This window comes from Diabrotica undecimpunctata, chromosome 7 (assembly GCF_040954645.1).
Source record: "Diabrotica undecimpunctata isolate CICGRU chromosome 7, icDiaUnde3, whole genome shotgun sequence".
NCBI classification, from domain to species: domain Eukaryota; kingdom Metazoa; phylum Arthropoda; class Insecta; order Coleoptera; family Chrysomelidae; genus Diabrotica; species Diabrotica undecimpunctata.
Genome location: NC_092809.1, coordinates 50,659,764 through 50,680,726, shown reverse-complemented (window position 1 = coordinate 50,680,726; position 20,963 = coordinate 50,659,764). Strand labels below are relative to the sequence as shown.

The 20,963-nt window shown below is 34.0% G+C and overlaps 1 protein-coding gene and 1 pseudogene across 1 annotated transcript; one reads left to right on the top strand and one right to left on the bottom strand.

The window, feature by feature from the left end:
- Window positions 1-1,573: 1,573 nt before the first annotated feature.
- LOC140445336 (uncharacterized) lies at window positions 1,574-7,343 on the bottom strand. Its single transcript, XM_072537308.1, has 2 exons — window positions 6,606-7,343; window positions 1,574-3,493 (listed from the first exon to the last, which is right to left on the bottom strand). Exons 1-2 carry the CDS (start codon window positions 6,832-6,834, stop codon window positions 1,863-1,865), a joined length of 1,860 nt encoding a protein of 619 aa, XP_072393409.1. The 5' UTR covers window positions 6,835-7,343; the 3' UTR covers window positions 1,574-1,862.
- A 534-nt stretch (window positions 7,344-7,877) lies between these two features.
- On the top strand, window positions 7,878-9,020 carry LOC140445335 (protein lethal(2)essential for life-like; annotated as a pseudogene).
- The last annotated feature ends 11,943 nt before the right edge of the window (window positions 9,021-20,963 follow it).

Here is a 20,963-nt window from a genome sequence, read left to right as displayed (position 1 = left end):
ACTTTAAACATTTTACTGGAACGAAAAAATTATTGCAGAAACAAAGGGATTTAATAAATAAAGAAAATTATACCCAAGTTGACCTTTCAAGGTTTGTTACTACATGTGCAACTATTGTAATGAAGAAATTGTGATTGCTCAGTTTTATATGTTGTAAAATATCATTTATTTAAAATTATACTTTGAATAAATTTTCTTCATTTACTTAACTAATTATTATTTTTAATACAGTCTCCTTTGGCACTAATAGTGGTGTTTCCAATATATCCCTTTCATCGGAGAATGCGAGTACGTTGATATATAAAGAGGAGAGTTTCTATATACATTTTTCATATGGTGCTCTGCAATGCGATGTTAGAGAGTAATGTGGAAAGGGCATCTTCATGGTGGAGACCGCTACTTATTGTTTAAGTTGACAGTTTTCCTTTAAGTTTTACTGCTCTTCTACACAAGCTTTTAAGAGATTAATTAATTTTAAATAAAGTATGAGTTAGGAAGTTTTATTTTTTTTTCAAATCGGCGTCTCATGTAAAAAACAAAAAGATTTTTTGAAAAAGATTAAATGGAGAATTCAAAAATAATTTTTAATTTGTTGGGTACCATTTTTTTTAACTTGAGAGCATTCCCGAATGCACGCAACTGATGAATATACAATTTCTAACTATGTCAAAAAAATGTGCAATAACCAATTCGTAAAACCCACTAAATTTTATTTGCATATCACAAGCAGTGTCAGGGCAATAAATAAGTCGTTAGTTTGTAAGAAAAATTTTAACACCCCGTATCTCGGAAAAGCCAACATTTGCAGGCATAGCTTTACATAGGATACTGTCATTATTTTTCTTGGAGAATCACTCCCTGAAGTTAGTTGTACATATTTACTAAAACTCTGTATATTTTACAAATATGTATTATTCAAATGGACTAAAAACCAACACTTGGAACCTCCGTACCTCAGACACAAATAATTTTTGAGTCTTAGCGAAATGATAACTTTTGGTCAGCTCTGAAAAGTTTCACCTAATTTAACAGAAACCACTTTTACATAAAAGTGGCGGAGTTCTTTGTACATAATGTAAATATGTATATAGTAGAATATTATTTAAATTTAAAAAATGAGATTAAGATTGACATTAATGAATTTTATTTTTATTATCACATCGCACTATACCAATATGTGGTAGAAAGTGTCTGCATATATATATATATATATATATATATATATATATATATATATATATATATATATATAAAAAGAACGTCAGAGTTATCGAAATAAATTGTCTTTAAAAACTATCCCGAAACAGCAGAATCCATTAGTCAGTTGTAGGGTTTTCTCCAGAACAATTTCATACACAACTTCATATTAATCGCTTGAGAAAACTGCTTATAACAAATTTCACAGTTTTGTGATTTTCTCCACTACGTACCTCCAAAAAGTATTTTTAACATATTTGTGTAAGAAAACCGCTTAAATAAAATTTCACGCTTGTTACGTTTTTTGTTCAGTGTTCACAATCAAATGTGATTTCAAATTAGTTTTCTTGGAAAATTGTTTAAAGCAAATTCCACACTTATGAAGTTTTTCGCCAGTATGCATTCTCAAATGTATTTTTAAATTACTTTGATCACTAAACTGCTTTAAACAAATTTCACACTTGTGAGGTTTTTCTCCAGTATGCAATCTCAAATGTCTTTCCAAATTAGTTTTTTGGGTAAACTGCTTAAAACAACTTGTAATGATTTTCTCCAGTGTGCAATCTCAAATGTGTTTTCAAACTACTCTCTTGGCTAAACTGCTTTAAACATATTTCACACTTGCAAGGCTTTTTTTTCTCCAGTGTGCACTTTCAAATGGGTATTCAAAGCACATTTTTGAGAAAATTTCTTTTTTCACTTCCTTTAGTAAATTCCTTAAAACAAATATCACACTTATAAGATTTTTCTCCAGTGTGTGTTCTCAAATATTGTTTGAAATTATTTTGAACACTAAACTGCTTTAAACAAATTTTACACTTGTGAGGTTTTTCTCCAGTGTGCAATCTCAAATGGGTATTCAAAGCACATTTTTGAGAAAATTGCTTTAAACAAATTTTACACTTTTGAGGGTTTTCTCCAGTGTGCAATCTCAAATGTATTTCCAAATTACTCTTTTGGTTAAACTGCTTTAAACAAATTTCACACTTGTAAGGTTCTTCTCCAGTGTGCAACCTCAAATGGGTACTCAAATCACATTTTCGAGAAAATTGCTTTAAACAAATTTCACACTTGTGAGGTTTTTCTCCAGTGTGCAATCTCAAATGTCTTTCCAAATTACTCTTTTGGCTAAACTGCTTTAAACAAATTTCACACTTGTGAGGTTTTTCTCCAGTGTGCACTCTCAAATGCCTTTTCAAACTTCCTGAGTCAGTAAATTTCATAAAACAAATTTCACACTTGTAAGGTTCTTCTCCAGCGTGCAACCTCAAATGGGTATTCAAATCACATTTTCGAGAAAATTGCTTTAAACAAATTTTACACTTGTGAGGTTTTTCTCCAGTGTGCAATCTCAAATGTCTTTCCAAATTACTCTTTTGGTTAAACTGCTTTAAACAAATTTCACACTTGTAAGGTTCTTCTCCAGTGTGCAACCTCAAATGGGTATTCAAATCACATTTTCGAGAAAATTGCTTTAAACAAATTTCACACTTTTGAGGTTTTTCTCCAGTGTGCAATCTCAAATGTCTTTCTAAATTACTCTTTTCGCTAAACTGCTTTAAACAAATTTCACACTTGTGAGGTTTTTCTCCAGTGTGCACTCTCAAATGCCTTTTCAAACTTCTTGAGTCAGTAAATTTCATAAAACAAATTTCACACTTGTAAGGTTCTTCTCCAGTGTGCAACCTCAAATGGGTATTCAAATCACATTTTCGAGAAAATTGCTTTAAACAAATTTCACACTTGTGAGGTTTTTCTCCAGTGTGCACTCTCAAATGCCTTTTCAAACTTCCTGATTCAGTTAATTTCATAAAACAAATTTCACACTTGTAAGGCTTTTCTCCAGTGTGCAACCTCAAATGTTTATTCAAATAAACTTTCTGAGAAAACTGCTTTAAACAAATTTCACACTTGTAAGACTTTCCCCCAGTGTGCAATCTCAAATGTGTTTCCAAATTACTCTTTTGGCTAAACTGCTTTAAACAAATTTCACACTTGTGAGGTTTTTCTCCAGTGTGCACTCTCAAATGCCTTTTCAAACTTCCTGAGTCAGTAAATTTCATAAAACAAATTTCACACTTGTAAGGTTCTTCTCCAGTGTGCCTTCTCAAATGTCTTTCCAAATTAGTTTTATGGTTAAACTGCTTTAAACAAATTTCACACTTGTAAGGTTGTTGTCCTGTCGCAATTGCCATATTTTTATCTAATATTTTTCCTTCTTTGTGTGTATATTTTCCTTTATGAAATGAATCGAACGTCTCCATGCTTTTAATTCTATTCTCCTCCTGGGAACAACCTAAAATACAAACCAAAAATTTTACTGGAACTGAAAAATTATTGGAGAAACAAAGGGATATATTAAATAAAGAAAATTATGGCCAAGTTGACCTTTCAAGGTTTATTACTGTCATATACTTGTTATTTTAGTAGTTCTATGAACACTTGGATGTTGACAGAGGTCATGAAACGTTACTCACTTCATTACTTACAGAGTTACATTATGTAGGTTACCACACGCATGTTTTTAATTAGTGAAATAGAGGAACAATAGAGGAATAGAGGAATTAAATACATTCAACACCATTTTCATTACATTACACATACATATAGTTGCTATCATCAAGTCCTCGTAGACACTTCATCCCAGGACCAGCAACTTCATGTGGAGTGGTACGTTGCCATGTTATCAAATCCACTGGTAACTTTAACATCCTAATATATAAGACTAAAAATAATGTAAACCAAATTGTAACCTATAACTTTTAACGGGTTTTTACCCAAAGATTTAGTGGCTCAAAACATGTACACCTAAATACTGACGATGGAATATGCATTCCGAAAACGTTTTGTCTTCATGACATAGCCCGATTGGGTTTTTAATTATATACATTTTATAAAGGATTTTAACAATTTTTTTCTTATGTACCTAATAAATGTTTTTATTTTCAACACAATAGAAACTTTTCTTTATTGTATATTGTATTTTGACAATTTTACCGGAAATACACAATGATTTTACTTTCTCTGTATCTCCAGATGATATTTGGTGCAGGCAATTTAAGCAATATATCCTGTTTCTCAATAACACTATTGTCCCCCACATTTGGAAAATAAAATTTCCAGATTCCTCCTTTTTACGCATGAATTGAACTTCAGAGCTAATCTTTTGGCCTTTGCTTTCTCTGGTGTACTAGTTAAAATACGACTTCTGCCTCTCTTCTTTCCTCTTTGAGCTTCTTTGCATTGTGCAGCTTTAGGAAATGGTCTGATTTGCTCAGATGTAATCAGGATTTTCGTTGCATGACAATTTATGCAACATTGGCATGGAAAAGTCACATACAGCAACTTAATAAAAGGTTTATGTCAGTATGCTCTGGAACATTATGGGGCAATTTTTGATAGTGGAAGCAATAAACGTAATGATCATAAAATATTTTTCTGTCAGAAGCAAATGCTCAGAATTATTATAAAAATGAGCTTTGGAGCATTTTGCAGAGGGGCATTTAAAACTAGCAATATCTTAATAGAGTATATATATATATATATATATATATATATATATATATATATATATATATATATATATATATATATATATATATATACACATATGTATCAAAATATATTAACATTACAAATTAAATTAAATATGCTGATCAGGGAGAATAATAGGCCAGGCACTCCACTACAGTATAGGGTTCAATGTTAATTAGGTGTTAAAAAACCTTTCTTTTAAAAGCTCTATAGTGTGTTTGTTTCCTGTTGAATGTCAGAGGGTAGACTATTATAAAATTTGACATACGCATACAAAGGACATCTCTCTGTTATAGACATTATGTGAAGTGGCAAATTCAAATTAAGGCTTCTTGCATTATATTCATGATTGGCAAGCAGATGATAAAACAAAGTAAAATTTTTAAAAAAGAACATAATACATTCAAATATATAGATGGCTGAGAAAGTGAGTATATTGAGTGATTTGAATCAGCCTCTACAGGATTCTCCCTCCTTCAGTTCTAAAATCACCCAGACTACCTTTTTTTGGACTATAAAAACAGTTAAGCTATGTACTGCAACAACCCAGAAGAGCCCTGGTCTAGATAGCTATACACTCTATTAAATGTATTTATCTCTTTGAGTGAAAAACATTATATACAAATTTTCTGAACTATATTCATAAAAGCATCCCACTGATTATCTACCTCTAATGTCTCAAAAACAGATACCCAGTCTGCATTACCTAACATGAATTTAAAAAAAATGTTTATTCTCCTTGATAAATATTCGTTTTTTTTTTATTATATTTGACTCAAAATTATTTTTCAAATTTTACCTTTTGAGCAGTATGATCAGATGTATGAGGATTGAATACAAGAGAATCAAATATGTCAAGATAATAGTACCTGCAATATATATTGAGGAATATCTACTATTCCTCTTTAGAAATAAACATCTGTTAGAAATTAATCTACCTACACATAGTTATTCCAATAAGGAGATTAAGTATATTTACACCATTCACAGATTGACTGTGACAGAAAAATATTCCAAATATTTATTACTGCATGAGATTCTTTAAAAAATTGCCCTATGACATTAGAGTAATACCAAAATTAACTCAGTATAAAAAAGCTGTGCATAAATTACTGTTATAAATTGAACCATACAAGTTAATTGGTTTTATGAATTCAAATATTTAACAGAATTTCTGTAATTTGTTTCTTTGTTTTGACATGTATTTCACTCTACATATATGTATGTGTATGTCTTTGTGTAAAATTTGTATAATTTTCTAAATAAAGATTACTACTACTAAATTGACATATAATATCATCAAATTATTAAAAAATATATTGTATGCATCTAGATAATTACCTTTTCAATATAAAGGTAAGTAGTATAACAACATGTAACATTTTTTTCCTAATAAACCATGGTTTGACCAAAGAATATAGACGCTTATATAGTCGCTTATATAATAAGCGTCTATATTCTTTGGTTTGACAAAACCCTATACATAGATATGCATCATATTACATATTACTACCATTATAACAAAGAATGAGAACTGGTCATTGCTTGACAAGAGTACATTTATATAAAATTAACATTCAATTCATACTGAAACAGAACACATATTTTGGGACTGTCCAATAAATAAAATAAAGGATCAGGATGTCTATCAGTAACTGATTAAAATTGATAATCAATATACCAATTACCAATGTTTATGTACCAATATAGAGGCATATGCGTCTATATTCTTTGTTAATACTAAAATTATCAAAATCCTTTTTAGGTTCCTTTTTCCTTTATAGCTCACACCAAACGATTGAACAAAATGGGACACTCACGAAGTGGAGCTAAAGTTTAAGTGATTTCCACTTTAAGAAAACAAATTTACTTACTTTCTTCATTTGTTGTTTGCTTTTCTTGGAATAGTGTAAATTTATATTTATCTTGTTCTACTTCAGTATTTACTGGTAAATCGTTTAAGTCTAAATAATCAAATGCATCGTATTCTGTTTCTGTCTTAAGTTCTTCTGTAATTTCAATTTTGAACGTATTCAAGGGACCATCATATGTCTCTGTTTCTATTTTACAAGTTTTTTCACTAGCTTCTTGTTTTATTTCCATACTATTAAGTTTAATTTGATTTGTCAATTTCAGTTTTGTTTGCACAAAAAAAATCACTATAAATAAATTTTAAGAGAAAATCTTCGGCACAATAAGCATTACATTGTGCTATTCTGAACTATGCCACAATTTAATGCTAAAAGAATTCTTTAGAATATACCGTGACTGCGCATTATTAGGAACTCATTTATGTAACGTTTAATCAATGCGAGAATGCGTCTTTTTCTTTGGTTTATTATAATCACTTTAATGATGTTAGAGCTTAGAGGTTATCCATTCATTCATGTCCATATTGAATTTATTGAAAATCAGTTGAAAATTATTGATAAATTGACATCATAGTATAAAAAGAACACACAGTTTGTGGTTAAACTGTGTTGACATATTATTTGGTAATATTTTGGCATAAATTGGTAATTTGACAGTTGCGGTGTTGACTAATGTTGTTTTTGTTTAAGTATTCCATTTTACCAAAGAATATAGACGCTTAAACTTGGTTCGCTATTCCCAGTCCGAAGTTATTAGTGGTCTGTGGTCCGAACCCGAACTGTCTATTATAGTGCATTTAGTAATTATTTTTTTGCGAAGTTAGTTACTTTTTGACAGACTAAAAGTGGCTGGAAATTACTACACAACCAAGCACACGTACTCACAGCCAATATTAATAGTAAACAAACTAAATAGTAAATAAAATAGAACTTTGCGAATTACCGACAATTAATATTTATTTATCAGCACCATATAATAAATGGTTATGTTAAATTATAACGACTAAAATATATTTTTTAAATATATACTACCCAAAATTTGATGAGTTTAGTATACACTTCCACTATTTAGAATAATTCTTCTTTTTTCAAAGAAAGAAGTCTGCAATAGTAGGATACTTGAGCTATTAATACTGAGAAGTACGAATTGTTGTGTTGTAGGTTTCCGACAATGAATCTGTCAAAATATGCCCGAGCTACAGTGATGCCACTCCTCACGATTGACGTCTTATATCTTACGATTTTTAAAATTTTTAGGCTGTTACCACAGTTTAACCACAGTAGCCACTACCAAACTTCTATGCGAATATTCTAGTATCACAGACCACGTGATTTGTGAATAGTATTCAACTGCATTCTGGTTCTGGATCATTCTCGGATTCGGAGGATTAAAGTTATCGATTTTCGAGAACATTCACGAGAAGATTCGTTGTCGTTGGAACTCGGATATAAATCGCTCGTTGCCGGTTGTCCTGTCAGTCAATTCAGTCAGACCAGAGAACAAACCCAACACATGTGTCTCGTGTCTCTGTTATTCTAGGGTCAGACAGTCAGTGTCACAGTTCACAGTGTCAGTGAGTTTCAAACTGAAAAATATATTCGCAAGGCGAATAATAAGTAATTTTGTTATTTACAAAGTAAAGTACTAGTGAAGTGAAACATGTCTCTGCTTCCATATTTGTTTGGCGATAGCTACTATACAAGACCATCAAGACTATTTGATCAACATTTTGGACTAGTTTTGGAGCCAGAAGATTTGGTACAACCTGTCTCCAGACAGTTCCTCAGATGCCCTGCCGGATATCTCAGAAATTGGCAGTCTGCATCTTCTGGAAATGATTCTGGCTCTACAGTAAATTATGGAAAGACCAATTCTCGGCCAACCTAGATGTCCAACAATTTAAACCTGAAGAAATATCTGTGAAAGTAACAGGAGATCGGGAGGTTACCATTGAAGGAAAACACGAAGAAAAAGAGGACGAGCATGGACATATTTACAGACACTTCATCAGAAGATACGTTTTACCTAAAAACTACGATATGGGTAAAATCGAGTCGAAGCTGTCCTCAGACGGTGTTCTCTCCATCACCGCTCCGAAAGTAGCTGTTGGGGAAATAAAACATAAGAGTATTGTCATCGAACAAACAGGCCAACCTGCAAAATCAGTAGAAGGAGGAAAAGGAGCTGGTGATAAGTGAAATTAAAATGTTCTCTAGATTTTTAAATCATTATTTCTTTGTGTAGTTCTTAGTTTTGTATACATTGTATACATACTATTAGTATAAATTCATCTTTGTATTTACAAATCCTGTTAGTTTGTATTATTGTAAGACTGATTTCACTAATGTTTAATTTTTTTTTTGTATTTACAATATAGAATATCAATAAATACTTATCGTGTTTTTATTTTAATAAACCTTTGATGTCTGAATTTTTAAAGGACTATGAATGAAAACCTTGAAAATACTTAATGAAACCATGTAAAGTACAAGAACAATATTTATTTATATATATATATATATATATATATATATATATATATATATATATATATATATATATATATATATATATATATATATATATATATATATATATATATGATAATATATCTTAAGAGTTTATTAGAAATAGTTAATATTTTTCTGTTGTTTTATCGACTTCTGTGTTTGATGGTTTGTACACAACTGTAACTTCTTTGCAAATAAATCTAATCTTTTTTAATCTTTTTGCCCTCTCAGTTGAAGTTGGGACACACCAAATCTAATTAAAGTTTAATCATCTCTTATGTGCAACCATTACTTTATAGATTTCTGAACTCATAAAAACTTTTTCTAGCTTTATGTCCTCTCAACCTTCTTATCTTATGCATATTTTTCTTTCCTTAATATATGACAAAACAAAGTGTTTTTCTTTTTATGATAATGTTCTGTTTGTTCTAGTTGTTACTGTTATATTAGTTATTCGAAAGAATATAGATGCTTACATTTTTTATATAATTATAGTTTGTATTTCTTGGTTATTCTGTTGACCCAGCATATTTGTAATAAATAGCAGAAAAACCTCATTTCAAATGAGTATAATTCTCTAATGATATATATATATATATATATATATATATATATATATATATATATATATATATATATATATATATATATATATATATATATATATATCGCTGTTGGGCGTGAAAAAGGGGACAAGTCAATTTTTGATGAAAACGGGATTAACTCAAATATAGGTTAAAAAAAAGTACGTTTTAATGGTGTGTAAAAGGGGACTAGTCAATATAGCTGAATTTGTATGTAAAGTTGATTGTTCCAAAAGAGGCACTTACAAAATAGTACAAAAAGTTTAGTGTAAAAAGGGATATGTTAACATATTCCTTTTGGCACTGCCCATATCAGTATTGCTCTTAGTGAATAATGAGACAACTTGACTTGTCCCCTTATTCACGGTTAGCTTTTAATGTAACTAGCAACTAACTTAACACACACAACCTATAAATTAGTATGCAACATGAGTCATAGTTGTGATTATTGCTGCAAAATAAAAATATTTGTTTAAATTTAGTAATACCAATATAATAAGTGAAAATTAAAAAATGTCTAGAGGAAAACAAATTCTAAATATGCTTAATGCCGATGGTAAGTAAAATCATAATTTATTTTCCACTGGTAGTTGTACAATATTTTTACTGTAATCTAGAATTATCCTGTTGTTTCTGTATGTATTGCACACAGAATAAATAAAACAAATGGGATATTGTTTTACAGATTAACAAGTGAATGTTCGTATATATTGTTCAGATAAGGAAACTGTATTAGAAAATTGCAATAAAAGATATACAAATGCTGACAATTACTTGGTAGGGATTATACCAATGATAAAAACCTTTCCTTATGGTAAGTAATAAATAATTTTATTAAAAGTAGATACACGTAATACAAACTATGAAAGAAATATGAATAAAAACAAAATGCTCATTTAGTGTCGTTCTTTTGTTGTTTGCTAATAAAAATTTTATGAAATAATTTTATTTTTGTTGCATTTTAGAGCACCATGCCAGAGATGAGTCTGAGATGTCCTACGCCAGTAGCGTTGCTGCATCACTTCCAGATGAAATTCAGGATCGATTAGATTTTTCATCAGATGATAGTATTGCAGATCCAAATTTTGTCCCTGCGTAGGATAAAAAATATGATAGCTTTGCCGAGGACAGCGATATAGTAGAAAAAAAAATTAAGAAGATATAAATAATACTGCAGTAGTCAAATATAACTTAGACGGGGAAGTCCACGAGAAAGTTAAAAACGCACGAACAAAGAAACGAGAAAAATGAGACAGGAGAGACGAGAAAAACGAAATTTTGGTAAGGCGTAGGTTACAAAAACTAAAAGAGATTAAAGAAAAAACTATGCAAGAACTGAAATTATACAGAAATAAGTGCAAGGAAAAAATAAAGGACGAAGTTCGCTTGCAACTTTTTAAAGAATTCTGGGAAATGGGAAGCTACAATCGTAGGTTAGAATATATAGCTTCTCTCATGGATGTTAAAGACAAGAGTTCTATGCGAATTAGGTGTTCTGACCCAAGCAAACAACGGTACCGACAGCATACCATAATTTATCATTTTCCTCTTCATGGCGTTCGTTCTGTTGTTTGCAAGGACTGTTTTGTGAAAACTGATAATATTAGTAAGAAATTCATAGAAGTTATAGTAGCAAAAAATGTTCTCAAATATCAGGCGTAATGACATTAGATTAACGAGGATATCATGAAAATCGGAAGAAGGTATCAGATGATGAAAAAATAAGGGCAAGGGATCACATTTTATCTATCCCCTTATATAAAAGTCACTATACAAGAAGGCAGTCATCGAGGAAATATTTACCTTCAAACTACACACTCACTGCTATTTATGAAGCTTACAAGAAGATGTACCCAGATAACTTGATTAATCGTAAAATGTACGAAAACATATTTTACAGCCTTAACATCAGTATAAATAAATCTAAGAAAGACACATGCGGTAAATGTGACAAATTAAAAATAAAAATTACTATGTGCAAGAATGAGGATGAAATAAAACTACTAAAAGAAGAGTAAAACGAACACCATTTACAAGCTGATCAAGGATATAAAAACAAAGAAGACGATAGATTTCTGACTAAGGATAATGCTAAAATGAAATCTATTACTTTTGATCTCCAGCAATGCCTGCCAACACCAGACCTCCAAAGTGGTGAGTCGTTTTACAAGAGGCAATTGTGGACATTTAATCTTACAGTTCACGACTGTGATAACTCACAAGCCCACTGCTATTTATGGCATGAATCCTTAGCAAAACGGGGCGGAAATGAAATTAGTTCCTGCCTATATCAATACCTAACAAAAGATTTAGATCCTAAAGTTGAACACCTAATAATGTGTTCAGACTGCTGTTCTGGCCAGAATAAGAACAGGTTCATAACAGCAGCTTGTTTAACTGCTTTACAATGCTCTGCAAATTTAAAAATTACTGAACACAAGTTTTTAATACTACGTCATACACATATGGAGTGCGATACGGATCATAGTTTAATAGAAAAAAAAAAGAAAAAATTTAGTAGTCACATAGAACATCCACATGATTGGGCTCAACTAATTCGGCAAGTAGGGAGGAAACGTCAATTTTTAGTTACAGAAATGCAGCGCTTTGCGTTTCTTAATTTTGGTGGCTTATTTAATTCTGTATTAGTTAACCGCAAAACTGATACTCAAAATAACAAGATAAACTGAAGACAATTTCGTTGGTTACGGTATAAAAAATCTAACCAGTTTCAATACAAGTTGTCCTTTGACAAAGAAAAACCTTTTAAGACCGTAGATTTAGGAAAGAGGGAAAAAGCAGATATAAATTTATTTCCCAAAAACGCATATAACAAGCCTGTGACAATAACGATAAAAAGAAAAAGCTCCTGATGGAGTTACTGCCGTATATATCAGAATCACTGTGTGACTTTTACAAAAACTACCCACAGATAAAGACTTAGCTGATGTGCTCCCGAATTCATCAACTTCTGACGACGATTAAAAGTTTGAAGTATCTTTTAGCTAGATTTGTATGAATAAGTTATTTATGTTTAATGTTTTTAGTACATAAATACAACTAGCACTATACAAGTAAGCTTGTAGTAACGTAATAAAGTTTTCCATTATCCTGTGTTATCATTATAATGTTCAATTACAAAGGGGGTAAGTCATGTGAGTATTTGTGAAAAACGAGGTAAGTCAAACAAATATCGTTTTAAACATATTTTTTTCCCAAATACTCAGCAAAAAAATGTTAAGCCATGTTGGAAAAGTACATCTAAAAACAAATTTTAAGTAGATTATCATTCAAAACAACTGTAAAAAAACATCATTTTTTTGTAAAATTTTAAATAGTGTTTTTCTCGTTTTCACATTTTATGACTTGTCCCCCTTTTCACGCGCAACAGCGATATATATATATATATATATATATATATATACATATATATATATATATATATATATATATATACATATATATATATATATATATATATATATATATATATATATATATATATATATATATATATATATATATATATATATATATATATATTCTTCGTTTTCTTCTAGTGGGTGATGACCATTTTTCTAACTTTTTTGGCTATCTATTTTCAGGCATTCTCTGTAGGTGTCCATACCAGTTTAGTCTTTTGGCTTCGATAGTATCTATTATGTCTAGATCAATTTCCATTTATCTACAACCCAATACTTTCTATTATTGTATTATAAATCCTTTTATTTTCTTTTGTTATTTTATTATTCCAAAACAGTCCGTGTAGCTATCTAATGGCTGATCTTGTTTGGCCAATCCTAAAATGTATTTCTTCGTTACTCGGTGCTTTGGATGTTATTTGGACTCCCAAGTATTTGAAGGTATTGCTTGATTTTATAGTACCCATTTCAATTTGTAGGCTTTCTGATTTTTCTCCTGTAACTAAATACTCGGTTTTTTGTATATTAATTGTAAGGCCCCACTTGGTGTACTCCTCCTCCAGTTTTCTAAGCATATAGTTTATATCGCTCTCGTATTTAACGAGAATGGCTTGGTCGTCAGCAAAGTATATCGTGTACAATCTCTCGTCTTCGATTAGAATGCCCATATTGCAGCATTTTTTTCTCCACACTGAGAGCGCCTCATTCAAATATATTTTGAAAAGTGTAGGTGCTATGTAGCAGTCTTGCTTTAGACCCTTACTATATTCCTTGTTTTGCTACCCAGAGCATTGAAAGTGGTAGACTATCGTATGCCCTTGTCAGATCTATAAAGACTACATGAGTTGAAAGGTTGTGGGCTAATCTTTTTTCAATAACCTGCTTTAGAGAAAATATGCTGTCTATACAGGATCTGCCTGTATGAAAGCCATTTTGTTTTTCTTTCTGTCATCTCTTTTTCAATCTTATTTTTTATTATTTTTCCATAGAGTCTTGAGAGTGAATTTATGACACTTAGCCCCCTGTAGTTTGAATAATTCTTTCTATCTCATTTTTTTAGATGTTGTTAATATGTGCTTTGACCAGTCTGGTGGTAAGTCATGTCCTTTATAGAATAAGGTGAAGACATATGTCACCGTAATACTTGTGGGCTGTGTTTTAATAATTCGTTCGGTATACCCTGTGATCCGCATGCTTTTCGATTTTTTTATATTCCGTATTGCATCTTCGATTTACTGTACTGTTATTTCATCTTCTTCTTCTTAGCCTTCTGTCGTCCATGTTTGGACATAGGCCTCTCCCAACTCCTTCCATCGGTCTCTATCCTGAGCAACATATTTCCAATTTGTTCCGGCTATTCTTTTAATGTCATCAGCTCATCTCATCTGTGGTCTTCCTCTTGGTCGTTTACTTTCGTAAGGTCTCCAATGTTGTATTGTAGTATTCCAACGTTGGTCTTTTTGTCTAGCAGTGTGGCCCGCGAAGCTCCATTTAAGTTTGGCAATTTTTGTTGTTATGTCCTCGACTTTTGTTTTGGATCTTACCCAGTCGTTCCTCTTTTTATCTGACAGTCGTATACCTAACATTGCCCTTTCCATCGTTATTTCTGTTGTGGCTAGTTTATTCATGTTTGCCTTGGTTAGGGTCCAGGTTTGACATCCATATGTCATGATAGGAAGGATGCATATTTCATCTTATTCCACTTCATATGTTGTAATGGTGTTCGTGAATTTTGGTTTTGTTTCAGTTAGAATTTGTGAGTAATGTTCGATCCAAGATCTTTCTTCTATTAAATATATTCTACTCACTTCTTTTCTGTTTGTTCTCAGGTTTTTTACTGTTTTCCATGCTTCTCTTGATCTTGTTGACCCTATATATTTGTTGAGCTTTTCGCATTTACTTTCCCAGGAAACATTTTTTGCTTTAGTTACTAGATTTTTTACTTCTCCGTTTGATCTTGCGTACCTATGTTCGTCTTTCATCTGGGTCATTTGTTTGCAGTCACTTCTGATATGCTTGTTTCTTGTTGTGTACTGCATTAGCGATGTCATTTGTCCACCACAATGGAGTATCCTTTTTGTTCTTTTGGATCGTGCCGAGTACTTCATAAGCTGCTTTATTAACTTTATTTATTATCTCTTGGTAGGTATTCTGGGCTGAAGAGTAGATCAGGTTTGTTAATTTTTGGTTTTTTTAATTTTTTCTTCTCATGCAGTTTTTAATTTAAACCTGTGAACTGTTTTTATAAATTTAATTTATTGGTTGGTCACGGGCAGTGTCTTTTGTTAGCAGGTAGAAAAGGTAACGTGATGCATCTTGGAGTTTCAAGGCTTTCCCGGGAGTTGGCATTGAAGTTCTGCAACTCAACCGAACTTCCTTCCAAAGATGAATGCCAACCCTGGTGCGTCTTTGATACTGGCCGGGATGGTAAGGGCCAGCGAGTAGTCATCGGGGAGCGCGAGTAGATCTTGCTTTTCTTCAGTGGTAACACCATGTCTTGCTTTACCGGTACCTCCATAGGCACCCATTAATTCCTCAAACGTGAGGTCAGACACATCTTGGACTTGGTTTACTTCCACTTCTTCATCTATGTCGTGGTCACCTTCGAAAGACGCCAGCCGGTTATGGTGTACTATCATCGGCTTTCCCCTCGGAATCTTGCTTATTCGGTAGATGACATCGTTGATCTTCTCCATAATAAGGAATGGACCTTGACCTTCCCAAAACTGCTGCAACTTGGGAGAACAACCTTTTCGCTTCTTGGGATTATAGAGCTAGACTTTGTCGTTCTTCTTAAAGCACCCCTTTTCGGCTTGAGTATCGTACCGTTTCTTCATTCGGTCGCTAGCGATCTGAAGATGGGAACGGACCAACTCGTGTACATCGTCCATTCTTCTTCGTAATTCGATCACATAATCTTCACCTGCTACATCTTCTCTAGGTCGACACTCAAACTCCAGATCACAAGGTAGTCGCATCTCGCGTCCGAATAGGACTCTGGCTGGTGTCTGGCCTGTTGATTCGTTAACAGCATATCTGTAGGCCATTGTGAAGAACGGAAGATATTGGTCCCAGTCTCGCTGATGATCAGACACCTTCTTTGTCAAATATTCATCAAATATGCTGTAGTTCTTGTTTTCTTCATGCCTAGTCTATCACATATTCCTTGGAATAGATCGCTTTTGAAGTTCCTTCCTTGGTCACTATGGATATCCAAAGGCACTCCAAATCGGCTGATATATTCTTTGATCAACTCATCTGCAATGGTGGCGGCCTTCTGGTCTGGAAGTGCGTAAATCTCCAATAAAACCGTTCCCGAATCCGCTGAAGGGTTTTCTTTACACCGAAAAGCCTTCCTGATGGACTGTCGTGTAATTGACGAACTACTTCGGCTATTCTGCTCTTTGATATCACTAACTGTCTTCTCTTCTCTGAACCGTCATCATTTTCCAGTACCCGTTTGAGCAAGCCATCTTCCATGATAAATGAGTCCCACTGGGCCCAATACGTCTTAACTACTGAGCATACTCTTGATATTTCTTGCCAAGGTGGTCGACGGTTTTCCTCTTTCCATTTTCGAATTTTCTGTACAACTGGATCTCTCTCTTGTTCTTCCCTTTTCTTAGTAGGCGTCCAGTCGTCGTTGACCATCGTTGTCCCTTAGTTGTTTTATTGCAGTGGGAACACTCTGCTGGGCATGGCCTTCTGGAAAGAGAATCAGCGTTTCTGTGGCTAACTCCGGCACGGTGCTCAATCTTGAAATCGTATTCTTGGACTGGTTCGATCCATCTGGCTATCTGACCCTCTGGATTCTTAAACTGCATTAACCACTTAAGGGCGGCATGGTCAGTTCGGATTAAAAACTTCCTTCCATAGAGGTATTAATAGAAGTGCTCTACTGATTTCACTACTGCTAGAAGTTCTCTTCTCGTGAGCAATAATTCCGCTCAGGTTTTGAAAGAACTTTACTAAAATATCCAAGGACTCGTTCCTGTCCTCTTTGAATCTGAGATAGCACTCCTCCAATTCCCACATTACTTGCATCTATATCTAAGATGAACTCTCCTTCTGGCAGTGGGTACCCTAAAATTGGTGCTGTGATTAAATGCTTTTTTGAGGTCTCAAAGGCATTTTGACAGTCTGTATCCCAGCGGTAATCTCTTGATTCCTCTGTAAGTCGCGTTAATGGCTTAGTGATATCTGCAAACTTCTTAATAAACCTCCGGTAGTAAGTACATAGTCCAAGAAAACTTCTCACTTGATGTTTGTCAGTTGGTTCTGGCCATTCCATAATGGAATCGATTTTTCCCTTATCCACGGCCACTCCTTCTTTACTGAGTATATGACCCAGATAATTGACTTTACCTTGAAATAGGTGAAACTTCTTGGGGTTTAACATCAATTGGGCAGCTTTAAGTCGATTAAAAACGTTTTCTAAATTCTTCAGATGATCTTCAAATGTCACCCCCAAGACGATTATGTCATCTAGATAAACCAGGCATGTTTTCCAAGATAACCCTCTCAACACATTGAGTGAAGGCTGTCTTCTCTTTATCTACTGGGTCCATTTCTACCCGCCAGTATCCAGACTTCAAATCCAAAGTAGAAAACAATTTACTTCCAGCCAATGTGTCGTCGATCCGAGGCAGAGGATAACTATCTTTCTTGGTAACGTTGTTCAGCAAACGGTAATCCACACAGAACCTCGTCGTTCCGTCTTTCTTCTTAACCAGGACCACTGGAGAGACCCATGAGCTCGAAGAAGGTTCTATTACCCCGTCTTTCTTCATTTCCTGAACAATCGTTTCAGCTTCCTCTCTTTTCGCCTGTGGTAATCATCGAGCTGTTTGACGAATTGGCTTAGCATTACCAGTATCAATTTTATGCTTAACAACGGTAGGTCTCCCCATCTTTCCTCCTTTCGGTACGAAAATATCACGATACCGCCGAAGAAATTTCCTTTTGTCCATCTGATTTAGACTGTCCAGCAACTGCAACCATTTGGTCGAATTTGTCGTTGGAATTATCGGATGTTGTCGTCTGACGGATTATGGATGTCACAGGTACACAAGTTCCTACTTTTGTCTCTTTCTTGATGATCACTGGGTAGTCATTGACATTAATAAGTCTCACAGGTATTTCTTTAGCCGAAGTCACCAATTCGTTTCCAATTATGATTCCTCGTCCAACCTCGTCGTCATGGTTCCAAGGCTCCATCATAAAAGGTGTCCTTTCGTCCACAATTCCCTGTAACCGCGCTACTTTGATCGTTTCACTTCTCGCAGGCACGACTGTATCTTCTTTAACGGCTGCTTGCACAGTGTTTTCATCATGTGGATGAAGAAATACCTCCTCGTTACCAACTTTGATTACCTTATTCTTAAAATCCAATTGGAATCCATGTATATTCATTACGTCCATTCCTAATATAACATCCTCTTCGATGTCAGCAACTATAACAGTATCTATGGACGAACTTTTCTGCTCCAATTCCTAATTGTACCTGGATTTCTCCATGAATGTTGGCATTTTCACCTGTAGCGGTCCGAAGTCGCAACCTCGTTGGTAACTGTTTCTTACGGCTGTTTATAACTGTCGGGCGTATAATGGTTCTGGTCGCTCCGGTATCTACCAACAACGTATGCCTTTTACCATTTATTTCTCCCTCTACATATACACTATCTTCACGACATTTCAACGAAGCTATTAGTATGAGAGGGTCTTTGGAAAAATTCCGGGTCGAAGCTGTCCCCTAAGGCTGACTCGTTCTAGTTTTCGTGATGGTGAGTTTCTTGATTTTATGGTCTTCGTTTTCTTGTATGTAATACTTTTCATCGTTTTAACGAGCTGGTCAAGTTTATCTTCATCTCCTTCCTCTTTTACAGTCCTAACTTTAGCATATCGTACTAATCTGACAATATCTACCTCATATTCTTGAAGAGCCTCATCTCTCTTTTGTCTTCGATTTTTAAGCTGCGACTGATATTCTTCTTCTTGATGTGCCTATCCGTTACGAATGTTGGCAATCATCATGGCAATCTTTATCTTATCTGCAGCAGCGCGGAAACGCTGCACAGATGTTGTATTGAACCAGATTCTGAGGTTTTTTAACCAAGATGTTCTTCTTCTTCCTGGACCTCGTTTTCCAAATATTTTTCCTTGCAAGAGAGCTTGAAGGAGAGCATATCTGGATTCATTTCGCATAATATCTCCAAAGAACTGCAACTTTCGAGATTTGATGGTGGTCAGTACCTCTCGGTTCGTATTCATTCTTCTGAGGACCTCCTCATTTGTGACTCGGTCAGTCCACGGGATCTTAAGCATTGTCCGATATGGCCACATCTCAAATGCTTCCAGTTTTCTGCACATATCTTCGTTCAAGGTCCACGATTCAATACCATAAAAAGGACAGAGAAGACGTAGCATCGCAGCATTCTTACTTTTGTATCAAGAGAGAGGTTGTGACTCTTGAAGAAGGCCCCCATCCGTTTGAAGGTGGATCTAGCTTTTCCAATGCGTGCTCTAATCTCCTGGTTGTTGGTCCATTCTTCATTTATTATGATGCCGAGGTAGTTGTAGTGCGTCACTTTTTCTACAGGGGATTGGTTGACGTAGAGTTGACCTTCTGTTATTCTTTTCTTGCTAATTATCATAAGCTTTGTCTTCTTAACGTTTATATTGAGTCCATATTGTTGACTGTAATACGTGATTTTGTTCGTAAGAACTTGTAGGTCTTCTAAGTTGTCCGCAAATACTATGGTGTCATCTGCATATCTGATGTTGTTTGCCGGTAACCATTTAGTAGAATACCTTTTTCAGTTTCGTGCAAAGCTTCGATAAATATTGTTTCAGAGTACAGATTGAAGATTAGAGGAGACAAAATACAGCCTTGCCTCACTCCACGCATGATTTTCACATAGTCAGTGTGTTCACCTTCAACTCTGAGATTTACTGTCTGATTCCAGTAGAGACTTCTAATTATTTTCAGATCTTGGTTGTTAATTCCTGTTTCTTTTAGTATTTGCATCATCTTCGCGTGCTGTACTCGATCAAACGCTTTCTCGTAATCAAACAGACATGCGTATACGTCGCAGATGACGTCTTTGCATCTCTGGAATAAGACTTGTACTGAGAACAAAGCCTCTCTAGTACCAACAGCATTTGTGAACCCGAACTGGTTGGGGGAAATTTGACTTTCACACAGCTTGTAGATTCTCTTATGAATTACCTTTAGGAACGATTTTAGGAGATGACTCATGAGGCTTATAGTACGGTAATCTTCGCATTTTTTTGGCTCCTGTTTTTTTTGGAAGTGCAATAAACTTTTAGTCATTCTGTTGGTATTTCTCCAGGGTTGTATATGTTGTTGAACTGATATACATGCTCCAAATGTTCCTGGCCATATCGCATATTTAACCTTTTCTTAAGTTGTTCGAAATCATCCGTCTCCTCTACGGCTATGGTCTGAAGCACGTCTAAGGCATCTCCTCGAATAGCGATAGTCAGGTTTACAGCCTTTTCTTTTTCAGACCATCTATTCGCTCTTGCAGCTGATTCGAACTGTTTCATGTAGTTGTTCCATGACGATTTTCCGTCTAAAGTTGGGACTTTAACAAGAACAGAACCTCCACTTTCTTCAAATTTCGGCCGTGTTTCCAACTTACATTTCGTCTCGTCTTCTTTTGTCTCTATTGTAATTGGATTACTCTGCTGTTCCTGTTTCCTCCATCTTCCTTTCCATCTCTTTTATCTTTTCTTCGAAGGCCAACTTATCGGCAGCAACTTGGTTTTTTAACGAAGATATTCTATCGTCGAGGGCAGACATCTCAGAAGTGACTTTAGGG

Coding starts and splice junctions, on each gene's coding strand:
- LOC140445336 (XM_072537308.1), bottom strand. CDS start 6,834: ATGGAAATAAAACAAGAAGCTAGTGAAAAAACTTGTAAAATAGAAACA. Junction 3,494..6,605: donor GCAAACAACAAATGAAGAAA/GTAAGTAAATTT, acceptor TTTGTATTTTAG/GTTGTTCCCAGGAGGAGAAT.